The following is a 25,508-nucleotide window of genomic DNA, read 5'->3' as shown; positions in this document are numbered from 1 at the left end:
CGAGGAGGAAACACGGAGGGAGGTCTGACAGGAGGCGTAATCGGGGCAGGCTAGGCTAACTGCTAGCTCATGCAGACCGGCGGTTCCGACAGTCATCCTGGCTGGCGTGTGTTCCCTTGAACTGTGATTTTTATTTTTATTTTCTTTGGATATATGTTTTCATTTGATTATATGTGTTCTTGTAGTTCTTGAATGTGCTTTTGTCTGTATGTTGCGCTGCTGTGGGCAGGGGGAAACGGCATTTCGTTTCACATCATGTGCGCAAATACATGAGGTGAAATGACTGTTCCTCTGTTGGATGGATACATGAGGTGAAATGACAGCGTTCCTCTGTCCACCTCTGTTGGAGGCTACTACACGGCATGAACAAGGGGGCGGAGCGTAGCCTGCTGTCTCGGCGACAGCGGCGCCTTTCAAGGCGACTTTATGGGAGCAAAATTCCCAAGAGCTGATCAGCGTAAAGTCGTAGTTAGTAAATATGGCCACTGTAGTCCCAGTCAGACCGCTCTGCGATAGCAATCCTGCAACACCGGGAGAGCAATCTATAAAGGTTAGTTAACCACTTTGAACAGAAGCTCGATTAATTGCATCAGAATCTGGTTATTGGTCAATAATTTACTTGTTTTTTTGAGACTACACATGTTCGTTTTGCTAAGCAAACGGAGAGATGGCTAGCCAACGGCTATGCTAGCTCAATGAATGACAACTCGTGCTAACGGTAGCTTAACTCCATTGTTTCCAAGTGATGTGCTATACGGTTAGCCCTGTAAAGTTAGCTGTTTACCCCCACCGAGGTTTTACAGACGGTAATTTGCTGTGCTTCCCAAAATAAAATTCAAGAAACCGTAAAGAATAAATGCCATAAAAGCTTCTCCCTGGGCTAATCTGCCAAGTTAAACATGACAGCCAATGCCGATGCACATTGCTTGATTTTCATACAGTGGCTGTCTTTTTTTTTAACGACTCGCGCCTTTTCAGGAGTTTACCGATGTTTCATGTTTTTATTTTCTTGGTTGCACGGTATTAGCAAAAGTTATCCTTGCCAACGCGGCTGTAAACTATTTTTGCCTGCTGTTCACATTGTCGATGCCCCGTTGTCAGTGATTGCGAGCCACATGGTAACTCTGCTCTTTCACATTCATTACTTGATTGCATCTACTCCAGCTGATTTTTATGTTTTTATAAAAATGTCATTATAAATAGCCCTGTACATATTTGCTATACGGATGGACAAACGTGTATGAGTAGGAGATCCATCTATGTTAAGTTATTTCAGCCATAGAATTAATTTACTAGTGCTATGGAAAACATACTGGTACTTAAAATGTGTGGGTACCCACAAGACACGGGCCAAGCCCCTCGGCTCTTTTAACTGATATTTCAATAAGAACGTCAAGGTACTCCAATCTAAACTGCTGACAACCTCAGTTTTATGTCCGACTTTGCAGCCTTGCACAAGAGGTTACCATTTAGGAGGTATCTCTGCTGTCGCGTTTCATAACTATCTTTGCTGATTTGTGCATCTGATTTGTTCAATAGATTGCTGATATCACCGTTGTATGTCAGTTATGTACACTGTTTTTGACACAGGGTGTTCAAGGAGCCTAGGATAGAGTTATAGGCTTATTGCCTATGAGCCAGGATCTTGCTCAAATGCACCTATATTCTGAGGCGAGACAAAATGTTCTCGTGGTTTTTGAAAATTATGTACAAACTTTTAGTTTTATATTGGGTGGATGTTGATTCCAGAGACACTTCTGCAGGATTATATCAATGAGGAGGTGCAACGCATTGGGTTTCAAAATTTAAAAGATTGTGTAGAAGATAAGAAAACATTTTCCTGTGTTCTGCCAGAGGATGCAAGGGGGGTTGTTTTGTGTCAGTTGTACTCTGATGCTATTTCTTACTCTTACACATGCTCTTTGGGATTAATATTGTTGTATTTATTATTACTGTTACTGATTTGACTTCAACAGGAGGATGTAATAGAGGAGGTGTCCAATGATGGCAGCCAGCCTCCGAAGAGGAGGAGAATGGGTTCTGGAGACAGCTCTCGAAGCTGTGACACTTCCAGCCAGGAGCCTGGGTGGGTTGGCTTCGTGCCTTGTCATCCAGTGTTAAAATAATTTGAACATCGTGCTCCTGTGAATGATTAACTTTGCGATAGCTTTAATGATGGTGAATTCCAGAATTTGCCAAATCCCCAGCCAGCCTAATTGTGTTATAAGACAAATGCACTTAAATAATAGAATTTAACTATTAAAAGGTGTTTTCTCTTCTTACTTGGTTACCTCTAAAATGGGAACACATTAAGATTCAAGACTCAAAAGGTTTGTTTGTTACAGACTTCCAAGTATAAGTACAATGAGCAGCGAAATGCTTTTTGGCAAACTCCAAAACTGGAACAAAAAGTAGAACACCAATAAATAAAATTTAAAATGTATAAAAATCCATAGAGTATACAGAAAGTATACTCCAATAAGAAGACTTTTTAAAGATATGGGTGACTGGGGAAAATACTGTATCACACACTTAACGAATGACTTTAGATGATTGCAATCCTTGACAAGCACATTGCTTGTGACTGCAGACATAGAGACACATACATGCTTGCCAACAAGCCCCGATTTGTCCAGATTCCAGTGAAAAATCAATCCTGTTTGATTTAATAATTTGTGACCACTCCAACTGATCGAAGGCTCAATCAGTAGGCAAGTAATTTGAATCTTTAACCCCCACACTATGAAAAAACATGTGCCAACTGCCCATGGTGACCTGCTCCATTTTTTGCAGACCAGTGCAGGCTCTCCACAGTCCTGAAAATGAGTTGCTATGGCCAAAATAGGATTATAATCAGCCTTTAAATCATCTAGTGTGTTACTGCTTTAAGGGATTAAATGTTTCAGAATGCTCACACCAAGACGAGTACATCATTTTCTGGATCTATATTTTCATTTCTGTACACATAAGGGCCGCCACATATTGTAATTCTAGCTCATTTGACTTTGAATCACACCAGTAACTCTTGCAGCTTCCTGCTTTTCTTCTTCCAGTCCATGTGTCCTAGCAAGCAAAACACTTCAGGCTTTTGTCGTATTTTCTCTTAAAATAGAAAGTTAGCATAGGGCAAATGTGAACAGGATTCTCAGTTTTTGGTCCTGTCTCTCTAGTCTCACATATTTTCCAGCGGAGAACCTGACAGAGTACAAGTGGCCAGCTGATGATACAGGAGAGTACTATATGTTACAGGAACAGGTCAGCGAGTACCTGGGAGTCACCTCCTTTAAGAGGAAATACCCTGGTAAGACTAGAGTGAAAAGCTAAAATAATTTCTCCCTTACAGTGTTTTAAGAATACTGTTTCAGTTTGACTCCTGCTATTGGTGAGAGTTGTGAAGTTTAATGCTTTTAAAAAATGGCATTGAACTTCAGATCTTGACTTCACTTTTAACCATAGTGGACATATTGATGTTAAATTTTCATGTTGTATGATATAGCTTATAATGTACAAGTTTTGGTTTTACAAATTAAATCCTTGGCATACCCATAATGACTGTATTTATTTACAACCTTTAATGAAATATACACCTCAGTCTGTGTTTGCCACCAGCATGAATTGGGAATAAGATGAGCCCAAATCAAGTTTATGTTTTAGAATTATGTTTCTCAAGGTTCTTTTGATTTTCTTGACATAGTAGGGATATTTTGCAATGTCAGTCACTGTGTAGCCTTGATGTTGAAAGTGAAGATTATCTATTGGTTTTTTGTCCGTTTATTTTTTTGTTCATTAAGTGGTGACACTTGTGGCAAAAGGAGAAGCTGTGGCGTAAAGAGGATAACCTGTTGTACTGAGGACATGTTGACCTTGCTATTGTGGCACTGTGTAATACCAATATTTTTTCTCCATCTCTGTGAAGACTTGGAGAGGAGAGACCTGTCACACAAAGAGAAGCTCTACCTGCGAGAACAGAACGTCATCACTGAGACGCAATGCACTCTGGGTAGGAAGCAGTTGTAATTTTGTTGTCACATTCACACCATAGTGCACAGAACAACGCTGCGTGACACATAGTCACTTCCACTGTATTCAAAGCCTCAGTGCCTGGTCCGGCACCTTGTAGAATGAACTTGGTGGAGGAAATTTCTTGAGTCTCGAAGTCTTCATGTTACTTTGAAGTGTTTGTGTGTGATTTGAGTTTGTGTTTGTTTCCAGGTCTGACAGCCCTGCGGAGTGATGAGGTGATAGACTTAATGATAAAGGAGTATCCCACAAAACATTCCGAGTACTCGGTTATACTGCAGGAGAGAGAGAGACAGAGGATAGCTAAAGAATATTCTGTAAGTAAATAGACAAAAAAGAAGCATGTGTTGCACTGCTGTTACTTTGGGAAGGAGATAGTTATAGAATTTTCACATGCACACTGTACACATTCTTTAGTTATTTTCCAGCCTTAATAGTATCAGAGACAGAGGCACTCAAATGGATGCAAACATAAACCATGTCCTCCACAATTGTGCGCATATGCACAAGTAACACATCTATTTATTCTCACAAACTCTGAAACTTTACAAGAAATAATTTCTTTTGCTGATAGGATTTATGGTGAACTGATACCAGTGTAGCAGAAGATGAAATCCGACGTTTGAAATCTTTTCACAGGGCCTGTGGAACATTGTGTAGATAGCTGCTTTAGCATTTCCATTTGTTGTGGTGAGTTGGGAGAAAAGTGTATATTTTCCATCTTCAGTCTTTGTCTGTTTACCTTACTAGCAAATGCAGCAACAGAACCCTCAGAAGGTGGAGGCCAGTAAGGTTCCAGAGTACATTAAGAAGGCAGCCAAGAAGGCTGCAGAGTTCAACAGCAACTTCAACAGGGAGCGCATGGAAGAGAGGAGAGCTTACTTTGATCTTCAGACGCACGTAGGTCCATGTGGGGATGCTATACTGTATGAGATGAGTCAACACAGTGAAATTTTTTAAGCATTTTGTTAAGCGCTCAGAGCATCTTTGATGAGATTGAAGTGTATGATTGAGACTTGATGCCCAGCTTTCTTTAGTTTGGTGCTTTTCAAAATGTGGCATTGATCAGGACTCCCTAGCAACAGACGCATGAAGTCCACATTTGGGTGCCTATGGAGAACAGCTCCCTGGCCAGCATTGTGACGTGTCTTTTTTCATGTTTGTTAGCGCAGCAGTTATCGTACCATTTTGCAGACTACTAATGGCAGGGACAGCTAAATATGTTAGAGGTACAATAGCTACCCTTGCATCACGACAGGGCAACATTAGTAGAAGAGAAATATTTAGATTTTGTCTACCAGCCTGGTTTGGATTAAAATGGGCATGCAAAATCGGGTATGTACTCTGCATAGATCATTTTCTTTCACTTAGTTCAGCCTCTACAAGTCACTTATCAAGGAATCAAAGTCACATACAGAGATATTACGTTTTCTCGTGGTGCATTTGCTTTTATTGTTGTAGATCATCCAGGTGCCCCAGGGTCGTTTCAAGGTACTTGCTCCGGAGCTGACCAAAACTGGACCGTACCCAGTTGCCCTCATACCAGGACAATTCCAGGACTACTACAAGAGGTGTGTTATCTCAAACAATAATTCTAATACATTTAATGTGTGTGTGTTTTTTTTTTTAGTTGATTTTCAAATTTAACAAACACATAAACACTTCACAAACAGCAACAGAAAAATGCATAAAACAGAAAAATCCCACCCCAAAATCAACAACAGATGCTGCAATATGTAAAAGTTATACTGAAAGGAAAAAAAAGTAAAATAAATGAAAAATACCCACAACAGTAAGTATGAATAGACTTAACAAGAACACGACAGGAAGCAAGCAAAGACCACAAACAGAGTAATTAGCCACTGCCCTCCAGGGACAGACAAGTGGGTCAAAGTATCTGCAGGAAAGAGTGCAAAGGCCTCCAGAGTCTCCAGACTTTGTCTGATTCATGGTTGAAATCATGAGTCAATTTCTCCAGAGGGAGAAGGGCCGATATCCACATACTGACTGTAGGGACCTTCTGTGTGGACCACTGCTGCAAGATACATTTTTTAGCCAAAAATAAAATAATTATTAGCAGAGATTTGATGTCTGTATCAAAGAGATTGTCTGATGTGTGGTTCTACAAATAAAAAGAAGTCATTGTAAATTGTTTACCAGCAATCTCCTGGATCACAGAATGGACTTCCTTCCAAAATGTCTGAATGCGATTACAAGACAAGAACAGATGGATAAAAGTACGTTTGTGTGTTTTACATTTATAGCAGAGGTCTGAGCTGTTGGGGAACATTTTCTGGAGTCAAATAGATGTGAAATAAGTCCGATGGAAAAATTCAAAGTTTTGCTCATGAATAGAAATTGAAGTACATTTCGGGATCCCATTGCAAGTCTTGATCCAATCTGCGGAACTAAATGTTACCCCCAGTGTTACCCCATCTTCAGAGAATCATAAGCTGAAGAATCAGTACAGTAGTAGAGCATTAATCTCTGAAATCATGCCTTTGAGAGATTTGGCCAAGACTGTAGTATTTTCCAGTTTTGATTCCCCCACCCCCCTTTTTTTCCCCCAATTGTATCTGGCCAATTACCACACTCTTCTGAGCCATCCCAATCTCTGCTCCACCCCCTCTGCTGATCCGGGGAGGGCTGTAGACTACCACATGCCTCCTCCAATACATGTGGAGTTGCAGCCTCTTCTTTTCACCTGACGGTGAGGAGTTCCACCAGGGGGACGTAGCGTGTAGGAAGATAACCCTATTCCCCCCAGTTCCCCTTCCCCCCCTGAACAGTCGCCCCGACCGACCGACCAGAGGAGGCGCTAATGCAGTGACCAGGACACGGACACGGACACATACCCATACACCTGAACAAGCCGGAGGTAACATGGGGATTTGAACAGGCGATCCCAGTGTTGGTAGGCAATGGAATAGACCACCGCGACACCCAGTATTTTCCAATTTTGAGAGGTTCAAGCGGATCCCATTTTTTTCTTAAAAGAGACTCCGTATATTGACGAATTTGGAGAAATTTAAAACAAATCTTTATGGGGAATGTTAGTTAGTCCTAGTTTGCTCAAACGACTTTAAAGAGTAGGAGACCAATAGGTCTGGAAGATCTGATAGGCCCTTAGAAGTCCACTCCAACAGGGCAGGGTCAGGATTCAATGCCAGGGGAGACCAAACAAAGATTTAATGTGCTTTTTGAATAAAAACCTTGGCATTGTCAAGTCCACTGTTTCTAATAAGCACCGCGGATTTGTTTGAAATTGCTTATTAGCATATTGCCTACTACATGCTCATTGAATATGTACTGCATACCATATAATTCAAGTAGTAATTAAACATACTATAATTAAAAACAAACCTAATAGGGTTGTTTTGATTCAGGGTTAGTAGCATTGTTTTGATTTTATTAATTCTGATTCTGCTTATCAAACCCAGCTCTTATCAAATCCTGATTCTTAATCTTCTTATCATAAGAATCACAATAGTATCTAGGGATTATTATTATTATTGTGTTTCTTTACTACTTTATTAATCCCCATGGGGAAATTCTTCCTCTGCATTTAACCCATCCTAGCTGTGTAGCTAGGAGCAGTGGGCAGCCGCCGTGCAGTGCTCGGGAACCAACTCCAGTTCGTCTTGCCATGCCTCGGTCAGGGGCACAGACAGGAGTATTAACCCTTACTTGCATGTCTTTTTGATGGTGGGAGAAACCGGAGCACCCGGAGAAATACCACTGCCGACATGGGGAGAACATGCAAACTCCACACAGAGGACGACTTGGGATGACCCCCAAGGTTGGACAGCCCCGGGTTCGAACCTAGGACCTTCTGCTAACCACTGGGCCACCGTGCCGCCCGATCAAACAAATCATTTTTGAATGATTAGCACCGACTATGGTCATCTCCCTGCAATATTACACTCAAATTACCCCACTTAGATAATGTAATTGTTTTGAATTCTAATCAAATTTTACTATCAAGATATACTAGCTTAATGTACAGTCAAATTTTATATAATATTAGCAGGGTATAAATGTCCTGTAGATTGCTGGATATCAAATGTGTTTTCCCCATCTGAATTAAAGAGACTCGAAGAGAAAAAACGTTGAGAGGGAATATAAAATTTCATGATAAAACTTGTCACCAGTCATTCATTTCTTAATGCTCATCTTTGCCTTTATTACAATGGTCATTGGAGGTTCCTTTCAGAAGCTATGGCGATAAACTGGGGAAGGATCATGCTTCGTGAACGCCTGTTCAGTGGAAATATAGACTAAAGATGTCATTCCCCTTGTGTATCTTGCCATGTAAAAGTTGAATGTCCGTGGTTTGTTTGTTTGTTGTACCTGTGTGTGAGGTGCTAATGGTTTTAGTGCTAGCTGAATTTGGTTCATTATGATGACAGGGACTGGGAGAGACATCAAATAGTGCATTCTTTCAGGTTTAAACTGTGCTGCAGTAAATGCTTTGCTGGTTGGAGGTACTTCCTCCCCTGCATGAAATTGTCATATGGCAACAATTGCTGTTTTCTTTAGTGGAGCTTAGACACACTTTAGAATGTTGTTTATTAGTACTTGCTCTGGTCAGCCATGTAGCAAACAATCTACAAGTTTTGCGACTGCAATTGGAATAACGTTCTCAGTAAGTTATGAGACAAAAAGATAACGAGACAGCAAATAATACCAGTGAATTATGAGAATATTGTGCATTTTACAAACTTGAAAGATGAACTGAGGATAAATGTAGTCAATCACAGAAATCTTGTTAGCAGGAATTTTCGTTTTTCACAATCTAACAAAGATCTGTTTTGACTTTTAATTGATTATACTTAGTATTTGGGATACGCTGTGTAAAAATCTTTCTTACTACAGGTACTCTCCCAATGAGCTTCGCTACCTGCCATTGAACACGGCCCTGTTTGAGCCTCCTCTGGATCCAGAGCTTCCTGCGCTGGACTCCGAACCTGACTCAGATGATGCTGAGGATGGCAAGGAAGACAAAAAGAACAAAAACCCATCTGTAAGACATTTGGCTTTGCACACTCACAGTAGTATTCTTGTCATCATAAATCAATTATGCTACACTTGGTAGAATTGAAAACTAAAACTATCCTTTACTGGAAATTAGTGGGTTTTTTTTTTTCACATTATTAGTTTATCCTGAGAAATAGCTTGTGCCAGACCCCTCTCATGGTATGTGAATGGACTATGAAAAAAGAAACTCGACAGTTTCTCTTTCCATCAAGGAAATATTGAAATTTGGTGGAAATGCCAATATTGAAATAAAATTAAAAAAATCCTTAATATTGCAAAAAAAAAATTTCATTGCTCACTTGAAGTAGGAAATTTGAAATGCCAGGAAGGAGATAATGTGATGAAGTCAAGTAAAATTTATTTATAGAACATATTTTAAAAACAACCTACGTTGACCAGTGTTGTACAGACCAGAGCAGGTAGCTGAAATACAAATACAAGAAACACTGACATAGACAACGAGGCGCATAGCTTGTCGGCATGGACAAACACATGGACATAGGTACAAGCCAGAAATCAGCCACATCAGGAGGATTCAAATGCTAGAGAATAAAAGGGAGCAGATCTTCTAGGGAGAGGAATGCTCTGCAAAGGCGCGGTCACTTCTGAACTTAAGTTTAGAACGCAGGTCAGCCAGGAGTTCCAAGTCAGCTAACCTGAGGGACCTGGAGGTGGAATAGAGGGTTAAAAGGTGTGCGATATAGGAGGGGGCCGTCCCATTTAGGGTTTTATAAACAAAAAGGAGAAACTTGAAATCAATTCTGAACTGCACAGGCAGCCAGTGGAGAGAGGCCAGTATAGGGTTAATATGGTCTCTTCCAGGTACCTGTCAGGAGCCTGGCTGCAGCGTTCTGGAACAGTTGCAGGTGGGACAGGGACGACTGACTAATTTGAATATACATGGAGTTGTAGTAGTCCAAGCGGGAGAATATCAAAGTGTGGATGACTTTTTCAAGATATTTAAAGAGAAACAGCTTGATTTTGGCAATAGTACGAAGTTTGTAAAAACTGCATGTCACTGATGCATTAAGTTGCTTGTCAAACTTGAAGGTGGAATCAAATATCACACCAAGGTTTTTGATATGATGTTTGACAAGGGTGGACAGGTCGTCAAGACTGTTGGTAAACACTTTAACAGAGTCGGGGGACAAATAGGACAACTTCAGATTTGCCTTCATTCAGCTTTCTAAAGTTTTGTGCCATCAGCACTTTGTCCTCAAGGCAGGTCAAAAAGGCTGACTAGATTGGACTGGTTGCTTGGTTTCAGGGGGAGATAAAGCTGAGTGTCATCAGCATAACAGTGGAAGGAAATGTATTTTTGAATAATTTGACTGAGGGGAAGCATGTAAGTATAGAAAAGAATGGGATATTGGATAGAACCTTGTGGGGCCCCGCAGGAGAGCCTAGCTGAGGTAGAGGAAAAATTGCTTATATTAATGGAGAAGGTTCTACTTTTGAGGTAGGATGTGAACCATTTCAAGGCAGGGCCATCAACACCAACCCCATATTAGAGACGTTCTGTTAAAATTTTGTGATCCACAGTATCAAATGCTGTGCTGAGGGCAAGAAGAATTGGAATGGCACAATCACTGGAGTTGGTAGAGAGGAGCAGGTCATTTGTACACTTTCAGCAAGTCAGACTCTGCTATGGTAAGCCTTAAAACCTGACTGAAATCTTTCCAAGTTGTTGTTTTGGTGTACGTAGGGCAGCAATTGACTGAGCATAACCTTTTTGAGAACCTTTGACAGGAATGGAAGTTTAGAAATAGGTCTGTAGTTACTAGGTATGGTAGGGTTTAAGTTGGGCTTTTTCAGAAGGGGCTGGACCACTGCATGCTTGAAACAGGTTGGAACAGTACCAGTTGCCAGGGAGCTGTTGATAATGGAGGGGATGCTGGGCCCGGCTATGTCAAAGACATCCTTCAGGAAGGCAGTAGGGACAATGTCAATGGGGGCAGGTTATAGGTTTCATAATAGAAAAATCTTTGTAAGGCTGGGTAGCATGATAAGTTGGAAGCAGTCCAATTTAGAAGAACTGACCAGTGAGACAGCTAGGTCATGGGTGGGTGTGGGGGAATGTTCATTCTAATATCGCCAACTTTGAAAATGAAAATGTTTACAAATTCTTTGCACTTAGCAGGGGGAAGCATCTAAGCTGGTACTGGGGGTGGGGGAGATGACAGAATTTATGGTACTGAATAAAATCTTGTGATTATGAGAGTTGTTGAAAATTAGGTCAGAAAAGAAATTTTGCTCTCACAGCCTTAACTGTTTATTGATATTTATGAAGACTTTTTTTTTTTTAATCAAAATTTCAAAGGACATTTTTAAGCTTATTACTGTGCCACTTTCGTTCAGATATTCTGCACTCCCTCCTCAGGGCTCTGGTGGTGTCATTAAGCCAGGGCAGGCATTTAGGCTTAGGTTTTTTCAATTTAACGGGAGCAACAGTATTCAGAATAGAAAACAATTGGTATTGAATAACAAAGTGAGTTCCTCAGTACTGAGATGGGGAGGCGAAGCCTCAGTAGTGCAGGTATTGGGAGCAGCTATGAGAGCCTCAGAGAACTTATCAGTGATCAAAGAGTTAATGTAGTGAGAGCAGCGTATAGCGAGATGAGATTTAGTAGTAGAGAAAGGAAGAGATGCATCAAATATTACAGCACTATGATCTGACAGAGAAGCATCAATTATATCCACATTGCAGATCGGAAACCAAATGATAAGACTAGATCGAGTATATGGCCTAGTTTGTGAGTGGGACCAGAGCAAGATGAAAAGACTCAATCAGATATATAAAATCATTTATGAGAGGCTTAGCTGGACAGCAAACATGAATATTATAATCACCAAGAATCAGAACTCGATCAAAGTTGGGCACAGTGTTTGAAAGGAAGTCCACAAATTGAGTGATAACGTCTTTATGTTTTTTAGCTGGACGATACACAAGAGCAATTAAGAGGGGATTGACCAGGTCCACTTTAATTGCCACTTCCAACATTAGGATGGAAATATTTTTGATGATGTCATCGGCTTACCTGATTTTTATTGTACATGGAGTTCTGACTCAACTTTGGAAAGACCTTGGTTTAACCTAACTCTTTTTCTCATTATTTTTTTCCTCCTTTACTTTCCTTCTCTCTTCAGGACAGTTCTTCAGGCAATGTATCGGATGTTGAGAGCCAAGAAGGAGGAGGAGGAGGGCAAGGCCAAAAGTCTAAGACCAAGGACCGGACAAGCACACCAGGCAAGGACAGTACCCAGCGCCACCCCCCCCCTCACAAAGCAGCAGCCACCCCAGGGTACAAGGTAGAGGACAAAAGCACCTGAACTCTTCTGTCCTACAACAACAGCACTTTGTTACCCCCATTATTCCTCTCTCTATTCCTATTACCCCCTTCCCTCCATCCCCCTACCCCTACTTTAGCTTTCTTCACTGCGTACACCAGTTTCTACAGTTCAACAACTTTTTCAGCTGGAAGAACTTGGTCTACTTATACATCCACATTCACACAAATATACAAACACACACCATGGTTCCTTTCTCCAGGTATTATTTCCATGTTTTCAAACTGTTTTTTTTTCATATCAGACTGTGAGCAATAACAGCATTTGAAAGGAACAATTCATCTTTTCTCTCTTCGTCAGTGCACTTCTTCACTTTTTTCTGTTTTCCCTGAAGACAAGTTTGAAGTTCTAAATTTTTAACTTTTCTTCTGTGTGTCTAATATACCTCTTGTCTACCCTCACTTGTCAGAATAAATTACAAGGCAAGTAAGTGGATATTTTGGCTGCTAGTTTGATTATCTTTTTTATGTTACTGTAATACAGAAATTATAAGCTATATCCCTCTTATGGTAACTTTGAAAGCAGTAGTTATTAAAGGTGCTATATATGATATTTAGAACATTAATATAACAGCAAACAACTATTTGCTATGTAAAGAGATGGCGGAGTGATGGCTTCCTGAGCAGAGAATGAAGTCACACTCCCTCAGTGTGTGTTGTAATCTGAGCTTCTCTGTTATTTGTTTTGGAAGCCGGTTCGCCCGCGTGTGCATGTTAGTGTCTATGAGGTAGCTAGCGGTGGCAGGATAGCCAGCAAGCTAATTACATTACATGGATTTAGGTTACTCGGCAGACAGAAGAAGTAGCTCCTTACCAAGATGGAAACGTTACTAGTGTTAATAAAATAACTCAATATTTCAACCAATGAAACAATAGCCAAGAATGTGAGGGGGGAGGAACATGAAGGGAGGGGGGCAGTTTGTTTTGTTTTTGTCTGAGATGCTGGTGCTGAATTTCGTATATAGCACCTTTAACACTAGAGAGTTTTAACATTTTAAGTTAGTCTAAGTGTAGAATGCACCTAATTTTGATCTTTTGACTGTATGTTGGTGTGGTGTAAGCATAATTTACGCTGTTTTTACACCAGTAATGCACTGTTATTCTGTTTATCATTATCAAATATCTGTTTGATATGAACCTTTATTGGTTTCTATCTGCTAAATAGGAGAGATTAGGGCATGATGACCATAATCCCACTGGCGCTCAGCTGAGTTGAATTTAACTAAGGTGAACTGAGCTAGAACAAGCTCACACATGTCCAGTAACCACACACCCAAAAAATTAAGGTACTGGAAATGAAAAATGCGATAGTAACAAAATGAAAAGCCACCCACACACTTCTGTCAAATGCAAAATTTTTTAGTAGAAAAGCTACTAAGCCTTTGGTCAATTATATAGACCTTCATCAGCACATGTCTACACAACCAAACAAGCTTGGTTGGTTAGACGTGCTCTGATGAAGGTATATTGACTGAAATCCAGTGATATATACCAAGTCCAGTTGCACTTGATTCAACTCCTTTGGATAACCATGACCTGGATGAATGAGAACATTCACAGACATATTGACTGAAAGCTTAGTAGCTTTTCCATTTAATCATTTTGCATTTGACAGAAGTGTGCGGATGGCTTCTCGTTTTCTTATCATTACTTTTTTCATTACCATCAACTTTTCTCAACATAGCTCTTGTAATTGCTTTGTTAAAATCCAGTTGTATCACCAGCAGATTTTTTGAGCAAATGCAGGTAAATTGTAAGGAAGAAAAATGGCCAACATTATTTTTGGTATGTTGTGCTATCCATTATGATTTGCGTTTAATAGGACTTTGTTTTTTGTTTGTTTGTTCTTAACCACTGTCTCAGCTGAAACAAATAATTATATTCTCCAATACTTAAAATGTCACCCTAGCATTTCCGTATTAGTATCATATAATGATATAAAATGGCACATCATGGAGCCAGGTAAGTCCGGTTGAGTTCAGCTCAGCTTTGTGGTGTGGACAGTATTCTCTTCCAGTATGTGTTTGAAAGATTCTCTGACTAAATTTTTTTAAAAGTTTTGCTTCCCCTCAGAGTCTGTTCTCTACAGAGCAGGGCAAATATGTGACCAGCATATCCTATATCTTAAGACACCAACACTAATCTGATGTCGGGCACTAGGCCGATACAGTGTTAACCTTGGAACCAAGGTTTACTTTGGGAGTCACACTCACCAGAATTGGGTAGTAATAAACTAACAGCACATTTAGCACTTAACACCAATGGACCTATAGGGATTGTGATCTTCAAACAAGCCTATATTCAACAACTGTACTCTATTTTTGGAAAAGTAACAAGGTGTGGCAGGTATGATTGGTGTGGATTTTTAAAGCCCCTATTGTATCTGCCAAAGTAAACTTGCCAAAGTATAGTGCCCATAGCCTATCTGTAGCATATCTGTAGATAAAACATTCTGAGGCCTAAATCATTTATTTGTATGTCGGGGCATAGAACAACTTAAATGAACAATTTTACTGTCAGTTTGGAAAGAAATAGGTAATTATTTTAACAAGCTGTTATAAACCTTCTTTCCCCTCCCATTTTTGTCAGTATGACTGAAATTATTTGATGCTGGTTTGAGTCCCAAATTGTTTTATTTTGATTTTTGGGGGTGGTGATTTGTATCTCATGTTGTACATGTTGGTTTTGAGGGTGAATGTTACCATCATTTGTCAAATGGTTGGGACAGTTCAATTTCAGTTGATACACAAAGATCATCTGGTTATTTGGGAGTGCAGCAAGTTACGTGTTCTTTATAATCTTACAACTTTATAATCTTTGCACCAGACACAGCCAAATATAGACTTTTAGTCATCATTATGAGCATCATGACAGGTTAAGAAGAATGTATAAGTAAATTATCTTTGGTTTTGGTTCTTGATTATCTAGATTATGTGGTTTGGTTTGAGGTCTGGATTTATCATTATGCACCCTAGATGGCATTCCTAATGCTGAATGCCAAAAGGTCATCACATAATGTGAGGGCAAATGGTACAGGAAATGGGTTTACATTTTAACTGAATTATTCAAAAACTTCTAAAAGTTCATCTCGTAATAAATGTTTATTGCATTGCCAAAGTTAATGATCAAAAGAAAATATATTTCACAGAATGCAATAGGACCCCTTTTCCTTACACCCAACCCCATGAATTGCTTGTTTTGTCTGTCACCAGTTTGAAGGCTGGATGCAATTATTATGTCCATTGGACCATATAAGTAAATTATTCTATTTCTGTGAAAAGTCAAGCTTTTAGGCCTAAAAAAAGTAATTGGACAAAGAAACAATTGTTAATACATCCAGATAAGCAGCTGAACTAGAATTCCAAGTGGCTCAATTCAAAATGCATGCTAGACAACTGAAGATGAGTGATTCAGGGGGTTGTATGCGGGAGAGAGTCGGCCTCAGGCGTTCCCTGCTAATATTTTCCTCTTTTGCTCCTCTCCTTCCCTCTATCTCATAGTCCCCTGTCTTCTTTCTTGTTGTCCGTTTTGACTTTTGACTAAACCTTGTGCTTCATTAATCCAAATCCTTGTATCTTTGGTGTTATGTCTAATCTACTTCCTCCCTGTCAGAGGACATTTAATGAAGGATGTCACATCTGTCACAGATTCTTTCCAGTTCACTTAAAAAACAGGGGCTGATATAAACACTTCTGCATTTGTTGGCATGAAAGCAATCTATCAACAGTTTTTGAGTGTATATGAACTTGCAAAATCAGTTTTGAGGGGCAACAGTTTTTTTTTCTGTCAGTTTTGTTTCAGTAGTGTGACCTGACAAATGTATATCATCAATGTTTCCTTTAAATCATAATTTTTTATTTTCCTTGAATGAATACTGTTTCAAATGTTTTCATTTCATGGCTCCTTCAGTATTTCACTTATTTCAGTTGTACAGTATGAGTCATGGAACACAGGGGTTGTTGGAATCAAGGGGTTTAAAGCTGGCGTAGGCAACTTTCAATGTCATTTGTGAAAAATTTCATATCATTCTGTTGGCTATGAGTAATTCAAATGGTCTGAGATAAAATCAAGCCTCTGTGTTTAACCCTGCATCTGTATTCAGGCTCTCTCAATCTCACGGCCACAGCAGGGGAACTCTGTGATGGGACAGTCTTATTGCCTGTCAACCATTCGCCATCACAGCCTTTCTGCCATGCTTCTTGTCAGTTTTCCTGTCGTCACTATACATCTTGTAGAGATGGATTGACTAAATAGCATTCCTCTTATGAAATACTTTACTTTTAGGTACAAAAGCGCTTCACAACATGAATGTAGGGGTAATTAACATAGACTGTGTAAAAAAGATGGACATGGTGCCTGTGACATCACCCATTGGTTTCTGAAGGGCATTTTGAAGCCTAAAGTTTGCCTTTGTGTTTGGTGCCATCTTGTCAGTTTTTGTAGCCAGAAAATCCAATTTAAGGCAATGGGATGGACCATGGGTGGAGCTGGGGTAGGACCTCAGTGGCAGACAGGTTGGTAGACCTGTCAATCAAGTCAGATGCCCTCAACATGCCACTTTTTTAATCCTTAGTATTTGCTTAACGGAACACAAATTTTGAAAATAACCACCCTCACATTGTGTGCCAGACTCAAAATTAGTGATTGATACCCCAGCTCCTTGGAGAAAACATTTACTGACTTTGTATTTGAAAGTAGAAGATGGGAATTCTCTTATTAACTTACATTGGACCACAAGTTTATTTGGAGCCAGCCACCTAGTGGCCCAGTTGGAGCTGCAACTTATGGCACTTCTGCATAGGCTTCAACTTCCAGCCCTTCTGTTTGGTAACCAAGTATGGATCTGTATTGGGGACATGGGGAGAAAAACAATTAGGGGGTAGTTTTGTGTTCCCTCGTGGTACTTTGGGTTCCCTCGCAATATTTTTGCATTCTCTTGCAATACTTTTGTGTACAGTCACCAGTGTCTTTTAAGTCAAAACACCCGCTATGGAGCCATTCATTGAGTTTCATTTTCAGCTTGGACTCAAATATAAAGAGATCACGACAGTGCTTGATTATAGCCATGGTTATCACATTAGTGAAAGACAACTGAAGAGAATTCTTTGTGCAAGAAGATGTTCTCAATGGAGACTATACACAGGCTTGGTGGGTCTAGTTGATCTTATTTGTGACCAAATGCAGTGCTCCAGACAACATGTATGCCAAATGTAGAGCAAATGGCCTGCGTGTACGAATGGAGGATGTGCGCTTGGCTCTGCGGGAGTTCCTACAGGTGTGTCGATCAGGAGAGCAAGGTGTCTCTCACAGTGCAACTACTTCTCGAAAGGGCCCAACTTTATCTGGCACATTGATTCCTGTGATAAACCATCCGGAACAATTTCTTTGTCATTTCATCTTATGTACTACGTACACAAAAGAAATGAAATTCTGTTTTCCACAGCAATGCAACACAAAGGACAAAAACACATATCCAAAAACATCACCACCAAAAACAGAGAGAAAAAAAAAAACACACGAACAGTCAAAAACACAGTCCATCCAGTGCAATACAGTCCAAAAACTCCACCGTCCAGAGAACGAATGCCATAATGACTGTTGGAACTGCCGGTCTGCATGGGCTAGCACAGGGGTCGGGAACCTTTTTGACTGGGAGAGCCATAAAAGCCAAATATTTCTAAATATATTTCATTGAGAGCCATATAGTATTTTTAACGTATAATAAATTAAATATGTCTTACTTTTAATGCGACTTCTGGTGCTGCATGGTTTTGCTGATGGCCTTGTAGTCTGGTTCATACGTGGTGAGGTTGAGCTTCATGCAGGCGTTGAGGCTTCCATCAGTTAAACGTGAGCGTAGGTTGGTCTTAATGTTCCTCATATGCGAGAAAGACTGTTCACATGCATATGTAGAGCCAAACATGGTCAATACGGCAATACTCACACGCTGCATTGTGTGGTATGTCACAGGAAGCTCGTTCCAAGTTTTAAGAATCAGCTGGTCTTCAGGTTGAAGATTTTTAATTTCTGTCCACTTGTGTTCCCTCGCCAGCTCTGCTCGCTGTCGCGCAAGACTTTCCAACTCTCCATTAAGTGACTTGAACTTACTCATCCACATGTCTGATGCCTTCAGGTCAGCAACTTCCAGCTCAAAGTCTCCGATAGAGACCCCGGGGATGCATGTCAGGTCGATTTTGTCCACTGCACACTCATGTGGATGAGTGATGAACTTGAAAAGACCAGTGCGCGCACGAAATTCTCCAAAACGTGCTTTGAATGACTGCAGGAGATTGAACGTAAAGCCAGCTAGCTGCTGGAGATCCAGATGTTGAGTGGAGTCACTTGCTAAGCATGCATCTCTAAATTGTTGCAGTCTTTCAAAGTGCAGAAGACGACCTGTTTCAATGTCCCTGAGAAAGACTTCCAGCTTGCTTTCAAATGCAAACACTGCTTGTTGAAGGGATGAGATTGTATTTCCAATACCTTGCATTTTCACATTGAGCTGGTTCAGATGGCCAGTTATGTCCACGAGATAGTGAAACTGCAGGAGCCAGTCAGTGTTGTCTAGCTCAGGATGCTTGACGCCTTTCATTTCAAGAAAAGTCCGGATTTCACTCAGGCAAGCTGCAAAACGGCTGAGCACCTTCCCCCTTGACAACCAACGCACGTTGCTGTGTAAAAGCAGACCGGGATAATGATTCCCAACTTCTTCTAACAGAGCTTTAAACTGGCGATCATTTAAAGCTCGGGCAACAATAAAGTTGACCACTCGAATGACCAGAGACATCACCTCGCCAAGCTCCTGGCCACACGTCTGAGCGCAAAGCGCCTCCTGGTGCAGGATGCAATGAAAACTTAGGATGGCTCTCTTTTCATGTTCACGGAGAAGCGCTACAAATCCTTTGTTCTTCCCCAACATACAGGGTGCACCATCAGTACAGACAGAAATAAGTTTATCCATCGGTAGTTTTTTTTCTTTAGCAAACTCCATGAAAGACATGAATAAATCCTCTCCTCTTGTTGTCCCTTTCATTGGCAAAACAGCCAAGCTTTCCTCATGCAGTGTGTCACCTGCAGCATACCTGGCAATGATACTGCACTGAGATAGATGGCTAACGTCTGTTGACTCATCTAACGCGAGAGAAAAGTATGTCCCGGCGTTTATGTCCTTAATTTGTGTTTCCTCTACTTGATTTGCCATCATGATGCTACGATCGTGCACAGTTCTTGCTGACGGGCATGTCTTTTATTCGTTTGATTATCTTGTCTTTATTTGGGAAGTCATCAAACAGTTCATTGGCCACATCAAGCATGAATGTTTTGGCATACTCGCCATCTGTGAATGACTTTCCATTCCTTACTATTGCCAAAGCCCCCGCAAAGCTAGCGGAATTCCCGTCACCTTGCTTGGTCCACACACGTAGTTGCTGCTGACTCGTCTGCACTCTCCGCTGTAGCTCCTCGCATGCCCTTTTCCTGCTGTCCCCCGCTGGATATTTCGATGCAAATGAAGCATGGTGCGTATCGAAGTGCCGCTTTATATTTGACCGTTTCATCGATGCAATTTTATCATTGCATATTAGACATACCGCAGATCCTGCTCTCTCCACAAATGCAAATTCCTCTGTCCACGCAGCCTGGAATGCACGGTAATCATCGTCTTTTTTTCTTTTCGCCATCTTTTCCGTTACAAGGGTTGAAGCGGATAAACTAGTTGGCTATCTGATAAAATTGATTTCTTCACCTTTACAATGACCCGGACATGCTCGCGAGCCATTGGTTCCCGACCCGACCCACGGGTGACCCGTGACCCGTGAAATTTATCTTCAAAACTAATTTCTGTTTACTTTAAAATGACACAGTATTATTAAGAAATATCACAAGTATTTTAAAATCAGTTCCAAACTGATTTTTTTGAAAAAAAAATAATTTTCAACTCAAAATTGTCTGGGAGCCATATGCCGTCACCGGAAGAGCCATATATGGCTCGCGAGCCATAGGTTCCCGACCGCTGGGCTAGCAGTTAGCCTAGCTTGCCCCGCTTCCTTGTCCCGTCAGACTGCCCTCGGTGTTTACCCCTCAGGTGCAGCTCCAGGCAGGGCCGTGGTCCCTGGGCCCATCAGATGCAGCAGACCAGGCTCTCCCAGCCGATCCAACATTAGCTCTCCAGCCAGACACCCTCGACACACCTCCCCCTCACTCCACGCGACACAGACGCAGACGCAGACACAGACAAACATTGCACAGTCGACGCTAGGTGAGGCTGCTGCCAGACCATCTTGTTGTTTCCTCTCGAGCAGGGCCATGGGCTAGCAGTTAGCTTAGCCTGCCCCACTTCCACGTTCTGTCAGACTGCCCTCGGCATTTCCTCTTTGGGCCCACAGGACGCAGCAGACCAAGTAATCTCAGCCGATCCAGGGCCAGCTCTCCCAGCCAAGCAAAATCAATGATCAAAATAAAAACTTCACACAATGACACAAACTTAGACGCAGATGTAGACGTGGACAAAGACATTGCATAATCGGCACTGGGTGAGGCCACTGCAAACGCGAGTCCACGCCGCCATCTTCCCAGTGATATTTATCGGTATGGTATTTGTATTAAAGGTTCCATTGACTACAACCAGTGGTGATCCAAAATGGATTGGAGGTAGGGCTGGGCAATATGGCAAAAATATGATCGTGATAATTTTTTTTCATATTGATCGATGTCAATATTTGTCACGATATATAGTTTGATAATGCTGCTAGTTTGAAGAGTATCCTGATAATGACTGAAGCCTGAAGAAACCAGAGGTTTCATTAGTTAAACTTTAGAATATAGTTTATTAACATAAAAATAGATTAACATTACAATAGAATAACATAATGTAAACATTTAACTGTGCAAACATGTCTTGGTTCAGAATATATTTTTTGATAAAATAATATATTGTAACGTGCATGGATAAGTAGACACATTGGCCGTTGGCTAACGGGTCGGACCCTTTATTCGAGCGGTTAGCGATGTCTCCTGCGATGCGGGCGATACGGGTTCGTTCCCGGCCACGGCAGTTCCTGTGGTTGCCCCTCGAATTCGCTACACTATATTGAATGTGTTCATTAACTTACCAATGGCTAGATGCAGCCGGTGACCGAAACACTGCAGGCGAGTCCAGTCTTTAAGTGAAACAGCCTTGACAATGTTTGTCCCATTGTCTGTTGTGATACACACCTGTCGGTCTTCGCTAAGGCCCCAAGTTGCGAGTGCTTCCTCCAGCCCTTGGCAGATTATCTCGGCAGTATGGTCCTCTGGAAAATATGCTGTCTGCAAGCATCTGGTTTGAAGAGCCCACTCCTCGTCTATGTAATGAATGGCTCAGATGTACGGCTGGACCACTGGTCGGTGGTAGTGGCAAAGTAACTCACATCCCTTAGCTGAATTTCCAGCTTTGCATGGCACTCTTCGTAAAGATGAGGCAGCAGTTTGGGTATTTTCTGCCTTGGAGTTTCGTACCTGGAGTCCAGCACTGTAATCAATTTCCTGAACCTGTCTTTCTCCACTGTGCTCAGGGGCATCATGTCTTTGGCAATGAAGTAAGAAACTGCACTTGTTATATCCATGCTCCTTTTTGATCACTTTTCATATGGGGCAATAGCTGCAAAAGACAACACCATTGATTGTTGTTTTGGTACAACCCCAAAGACTGACATGCTCTTTCTGAACAATTTTTTTAACATTTGGAGTTTGAATCATAACCGAAAATAGGCGTGGTTTTGTGAATTCAGAGCTATTGGCTACTGTCTTCCTGGATATGTCAGATGTCACAGCGATACAGCTCATGTCCGCCGACATGATAACTGACCGATAAACGTCGATTAATATCACAATTCGCTGGGATGAAACCTTTTAACACTAGAATGACTGGGATTTCACTTCTACCTAAAACGACAATGAGCAGTCAAAATGATTGCCCGTTTTTAAACTCTATATTCTGTCAAGATAAATACCCAATTGAGATATTAATGCATTGCATATGTTAGTATGTCTGTTAGGAAACGAATGATGCCAAAATTAACATTTTAACAACTCATATTTTTTAAACCATTTAAACTTCAGAGAGACTTGGTCAAAGTCAAATAGCAAAACAATTGAAAAGGTAAAAATATTACCTGAAAAACAAAACAGAAAACACACATTGCTAATATAACAAACGTAACAAGGCCTATAAAACGTGAAATGTAATAATAAAAAGAATGTAAACAAATATTGTACTGTGCACGGATAAGTACACACATTAGCCCTTTCTAACAGGTCGGACCCTTTAGTCGAGCGGTTAGCGATGTCGCCCGCGGTGCGGGAGATAGGGGTGCGCGTCCCGGCTGTGGCGGTTCCTACGGTTGCCCCCCTGAATTCGCTACATTGGTGTCAGAAATGGGATGGTGAGGCCATCGGAAGCGTTTGCCCAGAGGCGTAAGGGCATAGGGAGCTGATACGCCGAAGCGCGGGGACGTGTAACGTGCACGGATAAGTAGACACGTTAGCCTTTGGCTAACGGTTGGGCCCTTTAGTCGAGCGGTTAGCGATGTTGCCCGTAGAGCAAGGGGATACGGGTTCGTGTCCCGGCTGGGTCGGTTCCTGCGGTTGCCCCCCGAATTCGCTACAATATTGAAACAGTTCCAAACAACGACCAGAATGTAAAAACTACTAGAACAACCATGGGCGGTCATTTTGACCGCCACGGTTTTTAAACTATTCTGTCAAGATAAATACCCAATTGAGATATCAATGCATTACATATGTTAGACCGTCTGTTAAGAAATTAAATGACACCAAAATTAACATTTTAACAACTTTTAATACTATTTTTCAAACAATGTAAAATGGCCACTGTCCAACACCTGTACTGCAATGTGTTTCTTGGTGGTAGTCATGGTGTGTCTGAAACTGCGTCTGTAACCAGACATGTTGGCAATAATAAAAAATCTAGACTATTTCTCTGCACTAGAGAACGCTAGTTTTTTTAGGACAGAGCAATGAACTTCGCGAAGGAAATAATGTGACTAAAACATATTATAAATAGTGACATGACGTGCACGATCATGCGCAAATTACGAGACGGTCAAGTTGACCGCTCATTTTCATTTTTGGTAGATCTTATAACTTTTATTTGTGTGCAATTGATCTAAAACTAATTTTAAATGCAAATATATGCAATTTTTTGAGAATTAAGGGAGCGGCAGGTCTGTATCCCCCCCCCCCAACAAAGTTATTAAACTTTGAAAATCCAAAACGGTCGTAATGACCACCGATTGGTTGCTTTTCCCATCTTGGTTGGCACCAACCGACGGCATATTTTGCAGACTATCTTAACCTGCACTTCGTCACTTTTGAGATATCCAGACCACTTCCATATAATTGACATCGTGTTGAGTTTTTTGTCAACAATTTCATCAGCTTTGGAGGATAACACGATTTAATTTTCACCGTCGCTTTAGTTCCCCTCGGTTCCACTAATTTTTTTCCTCTACCACTCTCACGTCCACTTTTTTCACGGGTAGCTCAAACAATGCTTTGCAGTAGGAAACGGGCGTGTATTTTGACCTGCAGCCCAAAAACTGCAGACTGGCGGCTGTTGTCGCGTTTATTTCTGATGTGTGACGGGCCGTTAGATCCATATCGAGTAAAAATGTCGAAAGTTTATCATCGTTATCGACATAAATTTTATCATGATAGCATATCGAGATCGTTTTATCGCCCAGCCCTAATTGGAGGTTATTACATTGATGCAGTGAAGCGTTTTGGGGGGCTACCCAAGAGTTGTCAGGGTGGACCTTGGAACTGAAAATGACACGGTCAGAGACTTATGGCGTTTCTTCTACACCAATCATAAGGATGAACCCCTTGACAGCTACTTAGAAGGGGCCAGCACCGCCAGTCAAAGGATCGAATACTGGTGGCGGTTTCTGCGCAAGGAAGCGTGGAATTCTGGATTTAATTGTTTGCAGATCTGAAAGAAAATGGGTTCTACGATGGAGGGTTTTTAAACAAAAGCCTGCTTCAGTTTTGCTTTATGGGACTCATTCAAGTGAGTTAATTTGAAGTGATAATGTGCGTGTTAATTTGCTGTGATGTAATATAATAACAATAACAGTAATGACAGTATCATAATATGATACTACTTTTGTATGGAGTTTTGTTAAACTATTTATTAGACAGTATCTAGTATCATATTAAGATATTAAACATTTTACATTATTTCAATTTTATATTCATGTATTACTTAACTCTCCACAAACTAGTTTATAGTTTTGCCTCAATTAATTTGTAACATGTTTTCACAGGATGAACTGGACGACACTGCATATGTTTGGAATACACACACCGCCAGGCCATCCAAAAATGTCAACATCCCCAGTGGCCTGCCCAGTGTGATGTATGCACTCCCTTCCCTGAACTTTGCAGAACCCAAGACTTCCTCAATCCCGTTGACCATGAAGCTCTTCAGTTGTGCAAGACATAATGTGCTTTTCGCATTACTGTTCCTTGCGACCGAGATGTATTTGATCTATGTAATATCATCATGGAAGAGAGTCATCTGAATCTTCTCAGAGACCCATATCAAGCCGTGAACTTGTTCATGTGGTTTAGAAATGTTATCATTGAAAGATCACTTGCACCACATGGAAGGAGGAGTTCAAACTTCCAGACTTGATTCCACATTTTACTGGGCTTCTTAAAACACGTTTTATTGCCTTTCTCTGTCTGAGGGTCTTTCGTGTAATTCTATCTGTATTTTATCTTCTTACATGCAATTTTTAGCCTGTATTTTATCTTCTTGTATGCACTTTTATGCTGTATTTTATGGTCTTTTTATTGTAAACCACAAGAAGAAATCTGGGTGCGTTCCAACTGCCAGGAACAATTTATCTCCTCCACAACACAATGGAAAAATAGTGCATGGGACAGTAAAAGCTTCCATCAATCCACATATCATATTTTCCAAAATATTGTCTTCTCAAAAATGTTAGCAAAGCAGAAAATGTGAATTGGTTATAAACAATCAACTTGGAAAAAGTGAGGCAAATTTTACAATAGGTAAAACAATCTGGATGTAAAAAAAAA

At 40.9% G+C, this 25,508-nt stretch overlaps 1 protein-coding gene across 1 annotated transcript in view; it reads left to right on the top strand.

The window, feature by feature from the left end:
• The first annotated feature begins 478 nt into the window (after positions 1–478).
• Positions 479–25,508, top strand: part of phf10 (PHD finger protein 10) — a 34,802-nt gene continuing 9,772 nt past the window's right edge. The window contains exons 1-9 of the mRNA XM_056278982.1: positions 479–550; positions 1,977–2,086; positions 3,171–3,301; positions 3,917–4,000; positions 4,213–4,337; positions 4,771–4,920; positions 5,482–5,591; positions 8,896–9,043; positions 12,205–12,366. Of these exons, the coding sequence (XP_056134957.1) occupies positions 479–550; positions 1,977–2,086; positions 3,171–3,301; positions 3,917–4,000; positions 4,213–4,337; positions 4,771–4,920; positions 5,482–5,591; positions 8,896–9,043; positions 12,205–12,366 (1,092 nt within the window). The remainder of the gene's footprint in view (positions 551–1,976; positions 2,087–3,170; positions 3,302–3,916; positions 4,001–4,212; positions 4,338–4,770; positions 4,921–5,481; positions 5,592–8,895; positions 9,044–12,204; positions 12,367–25,508) is intronic.

This window comes from Lampris incognitus, chromosome 4 (assembly GCF_029633865.1).
Source record: "Lampris incognitus isolate fLamInc1 chromosome 4, fLamInc1.hap2, whole genome shotgun sequence".
NCBI lineage: Eukaryota > Metazoa > Chordata > Actinopteri > Lampriformes > Lampridae > Lampris > Lampris incognitus.
Note: the sequence above shows the minus strand (reverse complement) of the source record. Positions and strands in the feature narration are given on the sequence as shown.